This window comes from Neltuma alba, unplaced genomic scaffold (assembly GCF_004799145.2).
Source record: "Neltuma alba isolate B1F8T4 unplaced genomic scaffold, ASM479914v2 tig00011651_pilon, whole genome shotgun sequence".
NCBI classification, from domain to species: Eukaryota; Viridiplantae; Streptophyta; class Magnoliopsida; order Fabales; family Fabaceae; genus Neltuma; species Neltuma alba.
Genome location: NW_021636299.1, coordinates 29,809 through 47,487, shown reverse-complemented (window position 1 = coordinate 47,487; position 17,679 = coordinate 29,809). Strand labels below are relative to the sequence as shown.

The 17,679-nt window shown below is 41.3% G+C and overlaps 3 protein-coding genes across 3 annotated transcripts; 1 reads left to right on the top strand and 2 right to left on the bottom strand.

Moving 5' to 3' along the window:
- Positions 1-1,724: 1,724 nt before the first annotated feature.
- LOC114716350 (transcription factor bHLH122) lies at positions 1,725-4,192 on the bottom strand. Its single transcript, XM_028901334.1, has 6 exons — positions 3,379-4,192; positions 2,756-3,099; positions 2,493-2,669; positions 2,253-2,318; positions 2,092-2,160; positions 1,725-1,970 (listed from the first exon to the last, which is right to left on the bottom strand). The coding sequence occupies exons 1-6, from the start codon at positions 3,902-3,904 to the stop codon at positions 1,917-1,919; spliced, it is 1,236 nt and encodes a 411-aa protein (XP_028757167.1). The 5' UTR covers positions 3,905-4,192; the 3' UTR covers positions 1,725-1,916.
- Positions 4,193-9,100: 4,908 nt separating this feature from the next.
- On the top strand, positions 9,101-10,444 carry LOC114716352 (DNA damage-repair/toleration protein DRT100-like). The gene has a single exon (XM_028901336.1). The coding sequence runs from the start codon at positions 9,212-9,214 to the stop codon at positions 10,316-10,318; it is 1,107 nt and encodes a 368-aa protein (XP_028757169.1). The 5' UTR covers positions 9,101-9,211; the 3' UTR covers positions 10,319-10,444.
- A 4,376-nt stretch (positions 10,445-14,820) lies between these two features.
- On the bottom strand, positions 14,821-16,380 carry LOC114716355 (serine/threonine-protein kinase UCN-like). Its single transcript, XM_028901338.1, has one exon. It carries the CDS (start codon positions 16,361-16,363, stop codon positions 15,107-15,109), a length of 1,257 nt encoding a protein of 418 aa, XP_028757171.1. The 5' UTR covers positions 16,364-16,380; the 3' UTR covers positions 14,821-15,106.
- Positions 16,381-17,679: the final 1,299 nt, after the last annotated feature.

The following is a 17,679-nucleotide window of genomic DNA, read 5'->3' as shown; positions in this document are numbered from 1 at the left end:
TTTTAAGATATTAGAAAAATAAAAAGTGAACAACCTTTTAAATATAATAAAAATAAATAAATATGGAGAAGAAGAGAGAAGAGGGACAATCATGAAAATCTTATTTTTCTTCTCAAATCTCTCTATATAGAGAGAGAAAATAAGACATGGGATCCACTTTATTTTTTCTTTCACTTTTTCTTTCTCTCTTATTTTCTCTCCTATTCAAGCAAGAGAAAATTTGTTTCTTCTCATGTTTTCCTCTCTAGTTTTCTCTCCTTCCTAATTTTTTTCCAAGAGTTAAGAAATGGGGCGCCTTTGCATGATGCCATTAGCAGGAGCCGAATGGAATCTCAGCAATATGAAGGCAATGCTATCTGATGTGTGTGCTTTCCTTTCTGGTCCCTCCCGTTCCTGGGAAATTCATCTGTGACTCTCTTCTTCTACCTTTCAGTTTCCCCCTGTATCTCTTCCGCAACTTCATTCCTAAAATCTGCTGCTACTGCTGTGTCAGAAAATTCCCATTGATTTCTATACTGATCATAACAGTATTATCTAAAAGAGGGTCTCTCTAGGTTTTTAGCGGGAGGCCAGGGGGAGGGAACGAAACAAAGGATGGGGCTATTAAGTTTGTTTCGGGGAACCACAAGGAATGAAATAAGAAACGGTGAACAACACTCAACATATATGATCAGGAACGAGAGCTTGGCCCTCCTTAATTTGGTAGAATGACAACACCGCTTTTTATTTGGTTAAACCTCCGAACCATTGCTTCCTTGGCATGGCTTGGCTCCCTCGTGTTAGTTTTCGGATTTGGTGCGGGTAAGGTGGTTACCCTAGGCTGTCATGCACCTTGAAAGAAGAAATAAAAGACCGATGCCTTTCTTTGCATTTTTCAAAGGATCCTTCTCCTTACATGAATACGTGTACACGCAGAATGCAGAAAAGAACGAAGTGAAGTAGGAGATAACATACTGATAGATTGAAAGAAGCAAGCAAAAAGAATAAAGCAGGATGCAGATTACCCTCACGAGCGATGAGAACTAAATTATCCATATTTATTTGATTTTGATTAACGTAGTAAGAAATTGAGCGAGCTAGACGCTTGATGAATGTTGAGGTTGTGCCAACTGAAGTTCAGGCGGCAGAGGCCAAGACTTGCCCCAAAGGAACACATGCATGCATGCACGCATTATATTATAACTGCTGGTGGAGGCAGCAGAAATCAATCCAGCCCACAAATTGCATGCAAGCAAAGACACGAGAAGAGGAAGATTATCACCGTCCTTCCCGTACGGGTCATCGGAGCGGAGGAGGGCGAACACCAAATGTTAGCCTCAGTCACATCCTCAGTAGCATATGAAGCCACCAAATAATCCATCTATGTGATCGGTAGCGACAAATGAAAAGGAGGTGAGCTGACAAGGATCATGAGCCCAAATTTTTAATTTTCATTGTTATCATACAAGTATTATATACTTCTGATTCCAAAAATTTATGTAAAATTTTTACTAAATATACTTTTTATTTTTAGCCCCTTTCATAACTTAATCCTAATTATATGCCAACGCGTGGAATATATAGAAGGATATTATTTTTTCATCCCCACCCCGTCAGCTTACAACACACAAACTTCCTGCACCTTTGCCCACGCTACGCTACGTTCAGATGGCACCCTTTGTATATTTGGATCTTATTAATCTGTTTGTGTGTGTCTCTCTCCCTCCTTTTAACATGAGATAATGAGAACCAGTTCTCTCCCCTGCCCCAGTCACAACCAACTCAACTGGACGTAGTCTACATGCTATATATAATATGTATTTCTCTTAATCAGTGCAGAAACAGAAACTTGCTCTCCAGTTTATATCTACTCGCACATATTATTAGTTAGTACAAATCTCTACAAACGCCGAGTCTTGCATCCACCCTCTTTCCCGTTATTGGTGCTGCCTCTGCAAACACGTACATCCAGATCGGCTGTCTAAAAGTTTCTGCACAATTGCACAATCATGTGGGAAGAATCTGAGTTACATTGAATAGACCGTGCCGCATCCATATACAAATTTGACAGATGGTCAGACACAGTTAAGATGCGTGGGGTTTATGCCATACCTGAATCTGCTTTTGAAGGTCTTTAATGTGGTCGACAGCCAAGTCCAACATGTCCGCCGTGTTTGTTTGCTGGAAAGGGGAGGAAATATTATACTTATGCATGTCACAGCCTCATCATAGTGTCCACGAGAGAAACGGTTTATTTGATTATATCCTCTTACCTTGTCCATGTTGGGAACCAGATCTTGTAGTTTCCTCATGCGCTCACTAATTTTAGTTCTTCTAACCTGAACCCACCACTCATTTGCTCAGTCATTCCCTTTCCCCGATTCAACATTTATTCCATAAATAGTTAAACGCATTGTTTTGACGTTTTTGCCAGTCAAAATAATGGAAGAGAAATTAAAAGGATTACGCATAGAAAATGGGAAAAGTTTGTGGGGTCGAAAAATAGAGCCTACCCGCTCTGCAATGCTTCGGGGGTGAGTGGCACAGCCTCGCTTAGCACGAATTTTACAGGGAACAGTGTCTGAATACTGCAATAGCTTCTCAACGGCTGCCATCTCCATTGCAGTTTTTGGCAAACTCAAGTGATGAGTCAATGGAGGAGGACAGGTGCCCTGGCTTCCCCTCTCATTCTGACCAATCACAAACAACAAAAATCAGACCAATCACATTCCAGTGATCACAAACGATACCACGTCTACCCCTAACAGCATGGTACCTTGGCTTCAGCCGCACTTAAACCAGAAAATGGTTTTGCGTCATTCTCATCATCTCTGTATCTTTTATGACCACTAATATTGTCAGACATGATCGCAGAAGCGTCCCAAGGATCTTCAAGGAAACCCGACATAAAATCACCGCCCTGGCTTTCAGTAAAGGCCTCCTTCCGGGGATTATCTAATTCTGTGTAGTTTTTATCTCCGATTTCAGCTATGGATGACATTAACCCTGACGAGTAAGGCGGTCGGTTCTTCAACGTTCCTGCAGAAGGAAAGCTTGTCGCTTCAGTAGCGTTATCTGCAGCCACAAAAGTTTCCATGCCTCTCACAGCCGCAGCATAGCCTGCAGATATTGACCTCGGCATTGATATCATATACCCCCATGAAATTCTAACAAGACCATATTAATTTTATCATCGCTCCCTCAATTGGACATAACTAATCAGGCCCACTAGTGTGGGTGAGCGGGCAGCTAAATAATATCTGGAATAGATAATCTAAAGACATAAATTTGCTAAAGAGTTGTTACGCCGAACCAAAGACATAAATTTTTTTTGGATTAAGGAAAAGACAAAATAGAAAAGAAAGAGATAAGGCAGTAAAGGAAATGGGGAGGAAATACCAGGACCAATGTTGAAGTTAGCTAAGAGTCCCGGAGGGGAGCTATTATGCCGGGTTAGATTACTAGTACTATTTCCAAGTCTCGTCTTCATAGGGGGCAACCGATGAGCTGAGGGGAGGCTCTGATTCGGCAGAGGGGGCCGCGCTGATCTTGTGTATGGATTACGAGGAGCACTATCGTAAATATTCATGTTGCTCTGCTGCCGCCGCAAAACCGTCGGTTCATTGTTGATGGATGGCATGGCCTGAGCCTGAGCCTGAGGTAGCTGGTTCTGATCGTCCTCTTGCTTTACAGTGAGGGGCGCGAGATTTTGAGCAGGGGGATCCTCAGAAAAACTACTGATAAGGCGCGAAAAAACTCTCTCGGTTTCGGGGCTAGATGGTCGATTGAATATGTGCTCAAAACACTCCTTGTCAATTATATCGGTAAAATAGGAAGTGGGCGCCGATCGGTAACGTGTCAGCCCCGAATTAATCTGCTGCTGATCGCGAAACATGGGAGGATGCGGCTGGAGATCTGACTCCATTCCCGTTGTCTCGTCTCAAGGACGAGGAAGACCGCGCGTAATTATTGGAAGAGATAGAAGTTACACCACAGAGGCCGCTTAAGCCAATCGAGATCCAAGAGAGAAGGAGGAAGTAAAAATCAAATCCAAAGTGAGTGAAGTGAAGGGAAGGGAAGGGGATGAGAAGCAAAAGCAACAGCTGAAAATGATATGATGTGATGATAAACGTGAAGACGGCGGAAGCAAACAGCATGAACAAAACAGTAGCGGCAGGGGAAGAAAGAAAAGCAGAGCATTCCGTTTTGCGATGGGAGGCCTGGACACATTGGGACTATAATACCCTTGCTTTTCTGGGATAATCCTGCCCCCCGACGTGGCTCCCTTCCCCATAATTAGCGCCCATCCTATATTTCTTTAACCTCGCCTTTGATTTCTGGCAAATCTGGAAAATCATTAATATACCGGGGGGTCACATCCTTTCCCCACTTCCTCAAAAGCCTCCCATCTGTTCTCCTTATCATTATTTATTTATTATACGGGAAAAATAATTTTCAATATAAAGTGACATAAACTGCTTCATAACAGTGCTCAAATCAAGTCTCATTTTGTTCCTGTTATTATTGCGCCTTCTAGAAACTGAAAACTCGAGAGGCTATTATCGATTCGCATCTCGGAGCAAGTGCAATCCCTTTATGGTAGTTCATTTCACGCCACCAATCTTTTATTAACAAAACAGGAAAAGTGTGGGGCCCACCGGTGCCACGCGGCGCACGGTCGAGGAACGAGTGTGGAATATGATTTTGGGTGGCACTTCCTAACACCCGTACACATATGCTCCGGCCACCTAATCCCATCACTAAATCCTTTCCCATTTTATTGGGTTCTCTCTCTACCTTTGCTGTTGCCTGCTATTTTAGGTTTAAATGCATCTTTTCAGTTTTATGACTACTAAATGGTCAACTAAAATTTAATAAGCATATTAATCCTTTTCTGAAAATATACACCTATTATATAAATAATTAACAACGTGTGGCCTCGCGAGATCACGTAAACGATGGCAAGGATTTAAATGGTCATATTACATTAAAAAATATACATATATGTTCATTGCGTATGAACGAATTATAAGAATATACTGTAAATAATGATGTGTACGTGTATATATATATATATATATATATAATTTCCTTTTCATAAAGTCACTTCTCCGGAGGGCTTGATTGTCCGAGTAATCCTCGTCCTCCTGCTGTTTCGGGAGCGTTCAATCAACTCCTCAATTTGTTGTTGTTTTTTTAATTTTTTTCCCCCTTCTTTAAAAACTTGTCGGATAATCAAGCATCCATAAGTCGCCGTATTCGCCAGCAAAGGAAAAAAACGAAGGTTGCCCCTTAAAAAACTCTGCATTTTTGTTTCGGATCAGTAGTCCCTTCTTTTTAATGAAATTCTAGAGACGCTTGAGTAATTTTTTTGGTCGGAACAGGTGCATTATGGGAAATGACTTGATGAGTAATTTTTGCATCAGTCGAGGTTCCCCAATACAACAGAGACGAACGCTGGCTAACACCATGTGCTAAAGAAATATCTGAAGACCAAAGGAGGTACTAGCTGCTGCTGAAATGAGGAGTGGCAAGCCGGATTTCTTTTTTTTTTTTTTGGGGGGGGGGTGGTTTCGTTGTTGTGATGTCTTTAATCCGAAAGGAAGAGACAAAGCTATATAGATTGAGGAGGGGGATGATACACGTGTCTTGAGCGTTGAATGGAAAGTGAGAAAAGAAGAGCGCCAGAGCTGGGAAGGAGGACGGAAGGATCAAGTAATTAATACTCCTCCGGTCCTAATTATAAGACCCAATTGACTTATTTGAGGAGATTAAGGAAGTAAGTTAAGTTGGTTATTTATAATAAATAAGTGTTGTCATTCCTAAAATATCTTTACTAATTAAGTATATTGGCTAAAACTATCATTATTAGAAGGATTATCTTGAAAAAAAATGCATAAATATAAGAGACAAAATGGATTGGGTCTTATAATTAGGACTAAATAAAAAGTCAAATTGAGTCGTATAATAAGGACCGGAGGAGTAACAAATTAACGGGGACATGTGGTTGCGTGCTCCAAAAAGACAAGCGCAGTTGAGTGTACTCTACGATCCCTTGGGTGTTCGGTATTCGTGGCACTTATTTCATTATGTATTACCATATATATACATAGTCATTGTCGTCGTCGTCATTTAAAAAATTCCTGAAACCCAACTCTCTTCACTGGGGGTATATGACACGGGGCATCCCTTTGTTTCAGCACATTTAATTAATATTGAGTTATCAGGCACAACAATTAATTAATATTGTGTGTGGGTGTGTGCGCTAGGTTAATGAATAATAGTATAATTTTTTTTTTTAAATTCCAACAATAATGTATTATTGAGGAAGGAGGTGGGCGGTGGTGACGAAGGAACAGGGCAAGAGATGAGGCCAGCCTCAAACAAGACAAGATGGATGCAGGGTTCTCTCTTGCATCGGGCCCCTCCATATTTACATTAGGCCTGGCCCTCATATCCATCACAGCCTTTCGGCCTTCCACCCTAACGCCCACCCTGTTTTTTTTTTGGGCAAGAACCAAAAGAAATACAAATTACGGTGCTTCTGACTTTTTTTGGAAGAGCTGAGGAGGGGTGGCTTGCTTCTTTGCTTAGGTAAAAGGAAGAAGACCAGACTGAGGATTGGGGGCCTGCTCCTTCTGTTAGCTTGGTTCAGACTGTGAGCATCCGTCGAGAATAAGGGCCCTCCTTAATTAATTGCATCATTCCTGCGCGTATTCCGCTAACACCTGCTCTTACTCGACATAATCACACCGACCTCCGGCAACTGCTCTTATTTATTATCATCACATCCCAAGAGAAGATGTATTTCTGATATTCAGCACACGTACTTATTTTTATTGCAGGCTCTCTTGGAATTCAATGATACCGAGCGTTTCCTTTAATTTTATTATTTATTTTTTAAATGTGAGCGCGTGCGTTCGAATGATCCACGGGAGTATAAACTATGTAATGGGCGCATACGATATCTTCTAAATAAGAATTTGGCACGCGGCCCCCATAATTATTTATTGATCGAATCGTTCTTTTTTCCTTTTTTTGGCTCAGCCATAGCTGCTATCGTTATGAATCCATCACTGATTGGGTGCCTGTAAACTCAGGAAATGGAAGGGATGGATCACATACCTGGCTGCTGGTATCACATGGCTGTTGGTATATATACATTAATGTATCAATATGCATGTTTGGAAGCTTCCCACCTCTTTGGGTTTTATGTTATGATACACAACCACTCATCTGCCATATATATGCCAAAATATTGGTTGAACCCTGCGCAACAATTAATTTATAATCGCGTAAGCAGATTCTGGGACCTTATGTTCCAATATTTTTGCCTTCCCCTAACGAACAATATCGCTATATATATAATCTAATTAGCTTGGTTTGAAAAGCAAGCTGTGCACATGCTTCTCCGGGCTGCTTCGTCCCCAAAAAGGTTGGCTATACGAAGTATATCATAATATATGGTCAACCGGCGATAGAGTCGAATAAGAATATATAAAGATTAATATCGGCCGAGACATTAAGTCAAACAAGTAATTAAGTTTACCCCGATATTTCGTACGTTGAAAACAAAACAAAAAAATTAACAGGCTTAGTAATTAAGTAGACCATGTGGGGATTGTCAAACGTAGTTAATTTAGAAGGAATATAGTAATGCATGTGTATATAGGAGGATTAGTTAAGCGCTGCACCTAATCACACACGGAATTGTGATAACAGGGCTGGAGGGGCCAGCTGTAGCAGCAAGACATTGGTACAATGTGGAAGCTGCGCTGGACTTGGAGCGGGTTTGTTCATCGAAGACACAACAAAAAGAGAGAACAGCGAAGTCCATATGCCTGATGGAGCGTCCAAATGATCGATGAATATTGCCTTCTCGTGGTGTGTATATTAACAGTGGCAGAACATATATATCACATTATTTCACATGGATGTGGACACGCGTGCTTATTCCCCTCGCCACTATTGCATTCGATTTAAACAAACCATTCATAGAGTCAAGAATAAATTAGTAAAGAAAAGGGTTGTGAACACATACAGATATACGTGCGCCACGTCGGAAGGAGCGCCAGAGGTTATTAAGATATTAAAAACAAGGATGCTGTGTTTTTCCCAAAAGCAAACATGGAATCTCGGGGATAAGGCTTTGAGGCGGTCTTCCGTGGCGGATTGGCTGGGTTCTTGCGCTTTTTATAAGGGGGAGTGAAGAGTGGAAGATGGGCGTGCTTACGTCCCCCTTGGAAGATGGGTGTGACAATCTCAGTCTCAGATGGATAGATGGTTCCCCTCTCACAGTTGCCACAGATGCCAAAAGTGCCCCATTTAAAAATAGATGCATGGGAGGTCGATCGTTATTGTTTAATTCCTCTGATCCCTTCCCTAACCATCTGACTAGTAGTTTTGGAGGATCGATCGAGTAAAGTAGTTGTCCTGTAGCCATCAATTATACATCTGCCTCCCTGGACCCTATCCCTCCGTCCACATGCCCATGTTTTTGAGTCATATGCCCAAATCCACTTGATGAGCTCGTCTTGGATTTATTATTGCTATAGAAATTATATGTTTAGACGTAACGATGCCAAACTTTTTGTCCCACCTGAATTATTTTCCGCTCAATCCCTGCGCCCTATCATATCATGTGCCCGGTTGGTGCAAGAGCTTTTCCCATGTTCCCTTGTTTCTTTCTCATCTATAATTTATCTCTTCATATCGCTCCATCTATATCCTTTCTTCTTCCCTGTGATCTTCATATATTCACTCGCGCATCTTCCAACTATATTTCGCTTGCTCCGTATAATAGTAAATATACAACTTGTACCCTCTTGTAAACAAAAAAAAAAAAAAAAACACAAACCTGTATGTACGTATTCGAAGAGGACAAAACGAGACTAAACACTGCCATTTATAATTTAATTTTTCGTTCAATCAGTTTAAGATGGGACGGAACGGGGGAGAGGAGAAAGTACTTCTCAGATAAATAGCGTAGCGAGCTCCCAGTGGCAGTGCAGAACTGTTGAGGTAAATCATCCTGATAAGGAAGGGCAAATAGGTCACAAGAAAAGAGGAAGGAGCAGTATATAAAGGACGTTGTGAGAGGCCCAAACTTGCATGCAGAGGCTCCCCCTGCCATCGACATTTGCAGTAATAAATAAAAGAGCATCCAGCAACTGAGGCCGCCACCCACAGCCTTCATTACGATATTAGAGCCAGTGCAGCCAATCCTCACTCAATGGCCACACCTCCGACTGCGTCCATTGGAGTGCTGCTTTTGCTCCTCGCCATTAGCCCGGCCGTCCACTCTTGCCCCCCTTCTGACCGGGCGGCCCTCCTCGCCTTCAAGGCCGCTCTCCGCGAGCCCTACTTGGGCATCTTCGATTCCTGGACCGGCACCGACTGCTGCCGCAACTGGTACGGCGTCAGCTGCGACCAGCACTCCCGCCGCGTAGCCGATATCAATCTCCGCGGCGAATCGGAGGACCCCCTCTTTCAAAAAGCCCGCCGCACCGGCTACATGACCGGATACATCTCCCCCGCAATCTGCAAGCTCACCCGACTCTCCAGCATCACGGTCGCCGACTGGAAGGGCATCTCGGGCGAAATCCCCCGATGCATCACCTCCCTGCCCTTCCTCCGAATCGTCGACCTCGTCGGGAACCGCATCTCCGGTGCCATCCCCGGCGACATCGGCAGGCTCCGCAGCCTGACCGTCCTGAACGTGGCGGACAATCAAATATGGGGGGAAATACCGGCGTCACTGGCGGACCTGAGCGGCCTGACGCACCTGGATCTGAGGAACAACAGAATAACGGGGCCGCTGCCGAGAAGCATGGGGAGGATGAGGATGCTGAGCAGGGCGTTGGTGAGCGGGAACCAGCTGAGCGGCACGATTCCCACTTCCATCTGCCAAATATATCGGCTGGCGGATGCGGATTTATCGCGGAACAAGATAACGGGGCCCATCCCGGAGTGCGTGGGCAGAATGGGAGTTCTGTCGACGCTGAATCTGGACGGGAACAGATTGTGGGGCAGAATCCCAGAGAGCCTGTTCACTTCGGGGATAAGCGATCTGAACCTGAGCAGGAACGGGCTGTCGGGCACAATACCGAATGCGTTCGGGGCAAGATCCTACTTCACGGTGCTGGACCTGTCGTATAACAATCTGAAGGGCGGCATCCCGGAGTCGGTGTCGAGGGCGGGCTACATAGGGCACTTGGATTTGAGTCACAACCATTTGTGCGGCAGGATCCCCAGCGGGGCCCCCTTTGACCATCTGGAAGCCTCCTCCTTCGTCTCCAACGATTGCCTCTGCGGCAAACCTCTCAAACGCTGCTACTAGCTAGCTACTCTTCTTGTTTTCGTTTGTCGTCAATACTTACTGTGTTTCTTTTTGCATGTAATTTAGAAGCCCCCTCTCCTCTGTCCCATCCTCCCTACGTACCTACGTAATTAATTAATTATTATATCTTTCTTCTCCCGACACTTCCACAGCACATGCATCCAACATCCATCCATCAAAGTCCTCATGCGCCTCTCTTTCAAGGTTGACTCCTCCGTTGAAATTCCTTACTTTTCGTTTTCCCTTAACTTCAGAGCTTACGTTTGTCTCCCGGGTTATGGCTTGTAATAGAATATTAAGAATTTCAAAGTGACATAGGAAAAATGATATTCGCTTTTCAAATATATAATTTATGAATAAAAAACTATTAAATTAGTTAAAAGTAATAAATAGGCTGGAAATGTACTTTTATTTTAAAATATATTCTTATAATAAGTAAAAAAAATCATAAAAGGAAACGTATTGTGAAATGTGATAGGAGAGAAAATAGATAATTAAAGACAAAATAAAATAAATAAATAAAATATTAAAACAAAATCAAGTTGAAACTTATAAAATAAACCATACTCATTTCTAAATTTAAAACTTATAAATATTTCACCAAAAAAAGTTTTAAAACTTATAAATAAGATGAGGGAGAAAAGACAAACCATTCATATTTTTCAAATTAAAGTATGATAAATATGTTACCATATTATTACAAGTATTTGTTATCGGATGGAAGATAGTACAAAAATGATGAGTTGTAACTTGTAATCCGGGCCTTAGGCCTCCCAGTTTGCAAGATCGTTGAAATCCAAAACAAAGCACAACCATTGGCTAGCAAGGCTTTGAATCACTGTTTTGGAGCTTAATTAATGTAAGAACATAGAAAGGGGACAAAATGAGTGGATAAGAAAAGGGGGAGTAGATGGCGGACAGGTCACGTGAAGGCTGAAGAGGAAAGCAGATGGTAGGTGCCGCATCAATTAAAGGAGAGGGGTGGGAGCATGGCTGGATTATTTTGTTAGAGTTTTGTGGTAAATTTTAACGGTGTAATATTATGTCATCATAAATTTTCTATACGACAAAAACATAGTGCGTAATGAAAATTAAACCCTGATATTGCCACCCACTCACAAACGATTCACACTATATACAACACTTGCTATATCAAGTTTGATCATCAAGACATCATGATGTGAAGATGGGTTTGGTGAAGAACATAAAACGAAAGGAAAATTAAACAGGAGGTGAAGAGCACAGATATCTGGAGGAGCTCCTATATGTTTGCGTGAAGGCCACATGCCATTATAGCTCATTAATTCCAGCTTGATTTATATTGGCATGAGTTGTTATGTCCCAGCTCTCCTTGCTATGTATACAGAGGCTGATTACAGTACTATTTTGAGATTAAACAAAGGGGGGGTGTGTGTGTGCGCGCGCTTGTCTTATAATGAAAAACAGAAAAACGGCAAAAACAGCAATTAATAATTAAGAAGATGAGCAGCCCACTTAAAAGAGATCCAGGTAGACAAAAACAGAGGAATCCGAAACTTTGGGAGGAGGAAAAGTTTCATCATCTCTCGCACATCTATTATTTCTCCTTCCATAATTCTGTATATTTGGAACCGATGTTGCCGATACTTGAAGACGAAGTGGAGTGTTTTGTGTATGGCTGACGCCTGCACGCAACCTACCTCTACCTACAATTTCAAATCAATTATGCATATGACACTAAAGGGAAGGCTCCACAAAGTAATATATATCTGGTTGTTTAATTATGGGAAGGACAAATACAAGATTAGAGATAACAGAATCCTCGCGTTATCATATTGCTTTAATTTCAAATAACATGGAGGATGATGGCAAAATATATTAAGCATCTATATATGTGTGTTTATATATTTCTCCTTCTCTCGACATGAAATATATGTATACTGAGATTGATTACACAAGCTCAAGGAATAATTAACTAACTATAGAACCACTCCTGAGATTATTGGATTTGATTACTGAATCGTCTTTTCGAGATAAATTGGTGTTCGACAAGGTTACTTTAATTTGCAGCTACATCTTCTCTCAAACATAGACACCCACACACATATATATACACACACACACTTATTAGTTATTATACATATATTTAATTTCGCCCTTTGGCAATACATGTAATTAAGGACGTTACGTTCTCCTGCTCTCCAGACATGCTTGTTCTCGACTATATAAATATAAGGCGTTTGATGCGAGAGAGATGGAGCAAGCATACACAAGCACAGAATATTCGAATATGCGAAGCGGGTGAAATTAAATGATGAAACGTGTTTGAGACAAAAATTGTATATGCATATATTCAAACATATATTATTTGATGGAGCTGGACGGTCGTGCTTAATTGTGCTGTACGTGTGTGGTAAAGAGTAAAGAGAAGATGCCATGGGAATTTGGAACTATATTATAGCAAGGCATTCATCTGTGCTGCCACTCAAGCTCAAAAACGCCTTCATTCATTCCATTCCATTCCTTGTTGCTTAAATGTCCACGCATTTATTATACTCTATTCATCGTTCCTCCTGCAAAATTTGACCCCTTCCATATTCCTTGTTGCTTTAATGAATTTGGTTATATATGATTTAAACTAAACAAAATATTGCTACTTATTGTTTACTTTTCATGATGATGATGAAACTACATATATATATTTAATTACAGTAGACGGAGTTCCAGTGCTATAAACATCCAGGTACTTAATTTGATATAAGGATATGTTGAAACATCATTCTATCTGGTTACAATCTCTCAAACAAGTGATTATGTTGAAGCAGAGGAAGAGTAGTTACATGGGATTCATGAATGCCTGCTTTTTCCTCACGGACAACCAGATGCTTATAAGTCATCAAATACTTGGGAAGAGATAAAGATGGGCAAGGGGTGCGGAAAACAGTGAAAAGTAATTGTGTGTGTGTGTGTGTGTGTGTTCCCTCCAAACTTATTATAAGATGCTTTAGGGAACTTTATCTTGATCTAAATATAAATTGTCTTCAAAATTAAATATAGAGTTTGTGATGTACTTATGAAAAATACGTATTTTCAATTACTTGTTTCTTATTTGCGTTATATATATATATATATATATATATACTCCTCCGGTCCTTATTATAAGACCCAATTTGACTTTTTATTTGGTCCTAATTATAAGACCCAATCCATTTTGTTTCTTATATTTATGCATTTTTTTTTCCAAGATAATCCTTCTAATAATGATAGTTTAGCCAATATACTTAATTAGTAAAGATATTTTAAGAATGACAACACTTATTTATTATAAATAACCAACTTAACTTGCTTCCTTAATCTCCTCAAATAAGTCAATTGGGTCTTATAATTAGGACCGGAGGAGTATATATTTATAGGAGTGGAGGGTACAGTTTGAAAACGACTCCATTGGTTAGAACAGAGAGAATAATAATACAGGTTAAATATAGGTCGATCAAAATTTTTGGGGAAAAAATTAGAGTTTGTGATGTACTTATGAAAAATAAATATTTTCAATTACTTGTTTCTTATTTGCGTTATATATATATATATATATATATATATATATATATATATAGGAGTGGAGGGTACAGTTTGAAAACGACTCCATTGGTTAGAACAGAGAGAATAATAATACAGGTTAAGAATCGGACAGGGAGCGCGTATGTAAGTGGGAGACTGTTGGTGATGACTCGTAAAATTGAAAGAGACTTTGTAATAATTTTGGGATGGGAAAGGCGAAAGGCAGTGAGTGAAGAAAAGACAAGAGACATGGTTGTGTCATACGTTGAAGCCCATCGAATGTTGAAATTAAAAGAAGCTCTCCCATTTGCTGCCGTAGCTTCTGCATCGATCGTCTAATATTATTACACATATATGCTTCCCTCTTCCATCTTCGACTCTTCTACATTTCTGGTGGCAATATTAACTGGTGGCTTCCCCCATTGACATCCCCGTTCACACCAAGTAACCCAAACTAATTATACAAAAAGGTACGTTCTGGCCTGGAGGGGCTATTATCTGTTAGTGCCCCGCCATTTTAGAACTCTTTGTCCCTCCCCCTCATCATAACAATCCCCCTTTCTTTTGCTCCTGCCACCTTTAATTTGCCTGCTCATCATTACCCACATAAGGTTACTCGCATTTAATTAATTATTTCTTTTATTAAGCTACCACAATTAATTCTATCATCAGCATATACATATATTAATTAAGCTACGACGACTACGTACCCGATCGGTCCCTTTTATTAAATTATATATACATTTATATTTATATTAAAACCACTCCTCCTCCTAATAATTCTCTGCTCACAGAAAGAGAGCACCCTTTAGAGTCCTTTCCTGCTTCTAGCCATTCATTGTGAAAAAGGAGCGGAATATTTTGAAACGCCTATGATTCTGAATAATTGGCGCTCCATGTGACCCCACGACCGCACCTCCATTTTCTTTAATATAATCACCCCCTTTTTCCGGTTCAAACAATAATTAATAATTATACCCTCTAATATCAATTATATATCACCATCCTCACCTCAGCGCATCTCATTAAAAAAATGTTAAACAAGATCGCGTGCGTGCGTGCGCTCTCACGCACACTTGAAGATATTGTTTTCACGTATTAACAAATTAAACAACCGCAGTGTACGCCTAACCCCTATCATTTACTATCACATTTCCCTCACTAATTTCCCTAACCCTTTTCTCTCCTCCTTCCCTTATTCTATGTACCCTTCAAATCAATAACTAATCCTTCCCCCTTCCTACACGTGCCTTAGAATTCTGTTACGGATATGTTCCGTCCTTTCTCCGGTGACGCCGGCGTTCTTAATCTCTCAAAGTATTCGCCTATGTCCGCCCCGCTGCCGCTCATTCTTCGCCCCGTCCGGTCCCCATCATCTCTTGACGGAATAAACGGTGGCCGCACGACCTCCGTTAGTAGGTCCCACCGGACCCCTCTGAAGAACTCGTGCTCCTTGATCTCGCTGGCACCGCGCGCGTAACCCAAGCGCTTTGCGGGGTCTTTCTGCAGCAGCCGTTCAATCAGGTCGGTTAATGTTGTTCGCCTCCCTACGAATTCTGGCGCTTTCATCAGAACATTACGAAACGTCTCTTTCCTATTCCTTCCCTTAAACGGCGTCGTGCCGTACTGCATCTCGTACGTCAATATGCCCAGGGCCCACCAGTCGACGGCGAACTCGTGTCCCTCGCCGCGGACGACCTCGGGCGAAACGTACTCCTCTGTGCCCACGAACGAGTTAGAACGCTCACCATTTGAGAAACTTGCTTTCCTTCTGCTCACCGGGATGACTCGGGCCGACTTGGCCTTCACCAATCCTCTTTTGTGGTGAATAATGTCCGACGGGACTGGAATCCATCGCGTGAAATTCCGGCGATGCTTGCTTCGGTTATCGGACAGATTTTGCTCGACGGCGATGGCGGTTTTGATGGTTTTGGGGGTGAGGTGGCGAGACAGGTCGAAGTCCGTGAGAGTCACGTGACCGGACTGCTGGACAAGGACATTCTCCGGCTTCAAATCACGATAGGCGATGCCCAGGGCATGAAGGTGCTCTAAAGCGCAGATGATCTCTGCCAAATAGAAGCGAATGACGGCAGGGGCGAAGACCCGATCAGATTGACGGTAACGAAGGACGTTGAGGTCGCCGCCCGGACAGTAAGGGATGGCCCAGGCCAAGAACTGATGGTCCTCAAAGGTCCCTAGAAGGGAGGGAAGAAACGGATGAGTCAAGCGAGAGAGGACATGGATTTCCCAGCGGGCACGACGTTCCGCGTCGAGCTTGTTGTGGAAGGAGGACTTCTCGACGACCTTGAGGGCGAAGGGGCAGCGAGCAGAAGGATCGGCTACGATGTCGTTGACGAGGAAGACGGTACCCATGGCTCCCTTACCCACGACCTTGAGCGTTCTTAGCCTGTCGAGTATGAGCTCCGGCGACGGTGGAGTCGCTGAATCCATATCTCTCCCTCTCGGATGGTGAAGGAAAGATGTTACGAGACAGAGATGTTTTGGCATTCTCCCCACATTTGGCGTTTATATACATAGTAGCATTTTGTTTTTTTCCTTCCGTTTATCTTTTCCTTCCTCTGCGATAGTCATAACATCTTTTCTGTTTTTTTTTTTAATGGGGGATTAGAGGGGGATATTATTATATCATTTATGATGCCAAAATTTGTTGTTATCTTTTAATCACAAAGCTTAATATTTACACTTTTTATACCTTCTAGAAGAGGATATATAGGATACGAACATCAATCCTTCTTTAGAGTAATTAGAAAACATTAGGAGGCAAACAAATAAAATCACTTTAGTTTTATTTACTATTAATTATACTATATACTCGGCGCAAATGCGGATATAATCCAAGCATACACGCGTTTCTATATCATCAGCATTGTGGGTTTCAAAATGATAACCACCTTACATAATATATATTGCTTTCAGTCTTTAAGATAAAAAGTAGTTTGATTTTCAATTTGATTCTAAATATAAGACTTAAATTCATCTTGTCTCTTATACTTATCAGTTTTTTTTAAAATAGTCCTTATAGTAGTTAAACATGTTAAAAATTCTATCAAATGATAGTTTTAGTTAATATACATGATTGGCAAGGGTATTCTATGAAAGATAAAACCTATTTATACTAGAAATAACTAACTTAACAAAATTTCTTAATCTACTTAAATTAATCAAGTAACTTTGAATATATTAACTTTTAATATATTAAGGCCATAGGTGGTGTGTACATATACAGTAATAATCGGATAGAATATATCCAAGCCATTATAATCGTGGCGACTAATTTTAGAAATGAAAGAGGGAAAATTGAGGTGAAGTATATATACTTGCAGGATAATTACCTGGGAACGTTAAACATTTGATCGATCCCTATACTTTTCAAATGAGTTAGAAATGAATCTATTAATTATATGCTCCAAGAATTTGGACAAAAGAGTGGGAGATAATGGACAAAATCATGAACAGTGTGGGGGTTCTGGAGATGTTGCTAAAAACCAGTAAAGTAATTAAAGAAGCAGGGCTTTTATTCGGATTAGTAATTAAAAATAAATGAGTAAAAGAGGGCGGCCCCCCAACTGCACCGCGGGGCGCAATTTAATGAATTGCGGATGCCTTAATCCACTGATTAAGCGTCGTGTTGTTTGATTAAATTCAATTAAAGCGGCATCATCCATGTGGGGCCAGGACACACGTGTAAGACACACACGAAGAAGATGCATGGCTACAGGAGTATTATATACTGCGAATAATGCGGCCACACAAAAACACAAAAATGAGTGAAGCTTGCACCATCATCACATGGAGCTCCCCCC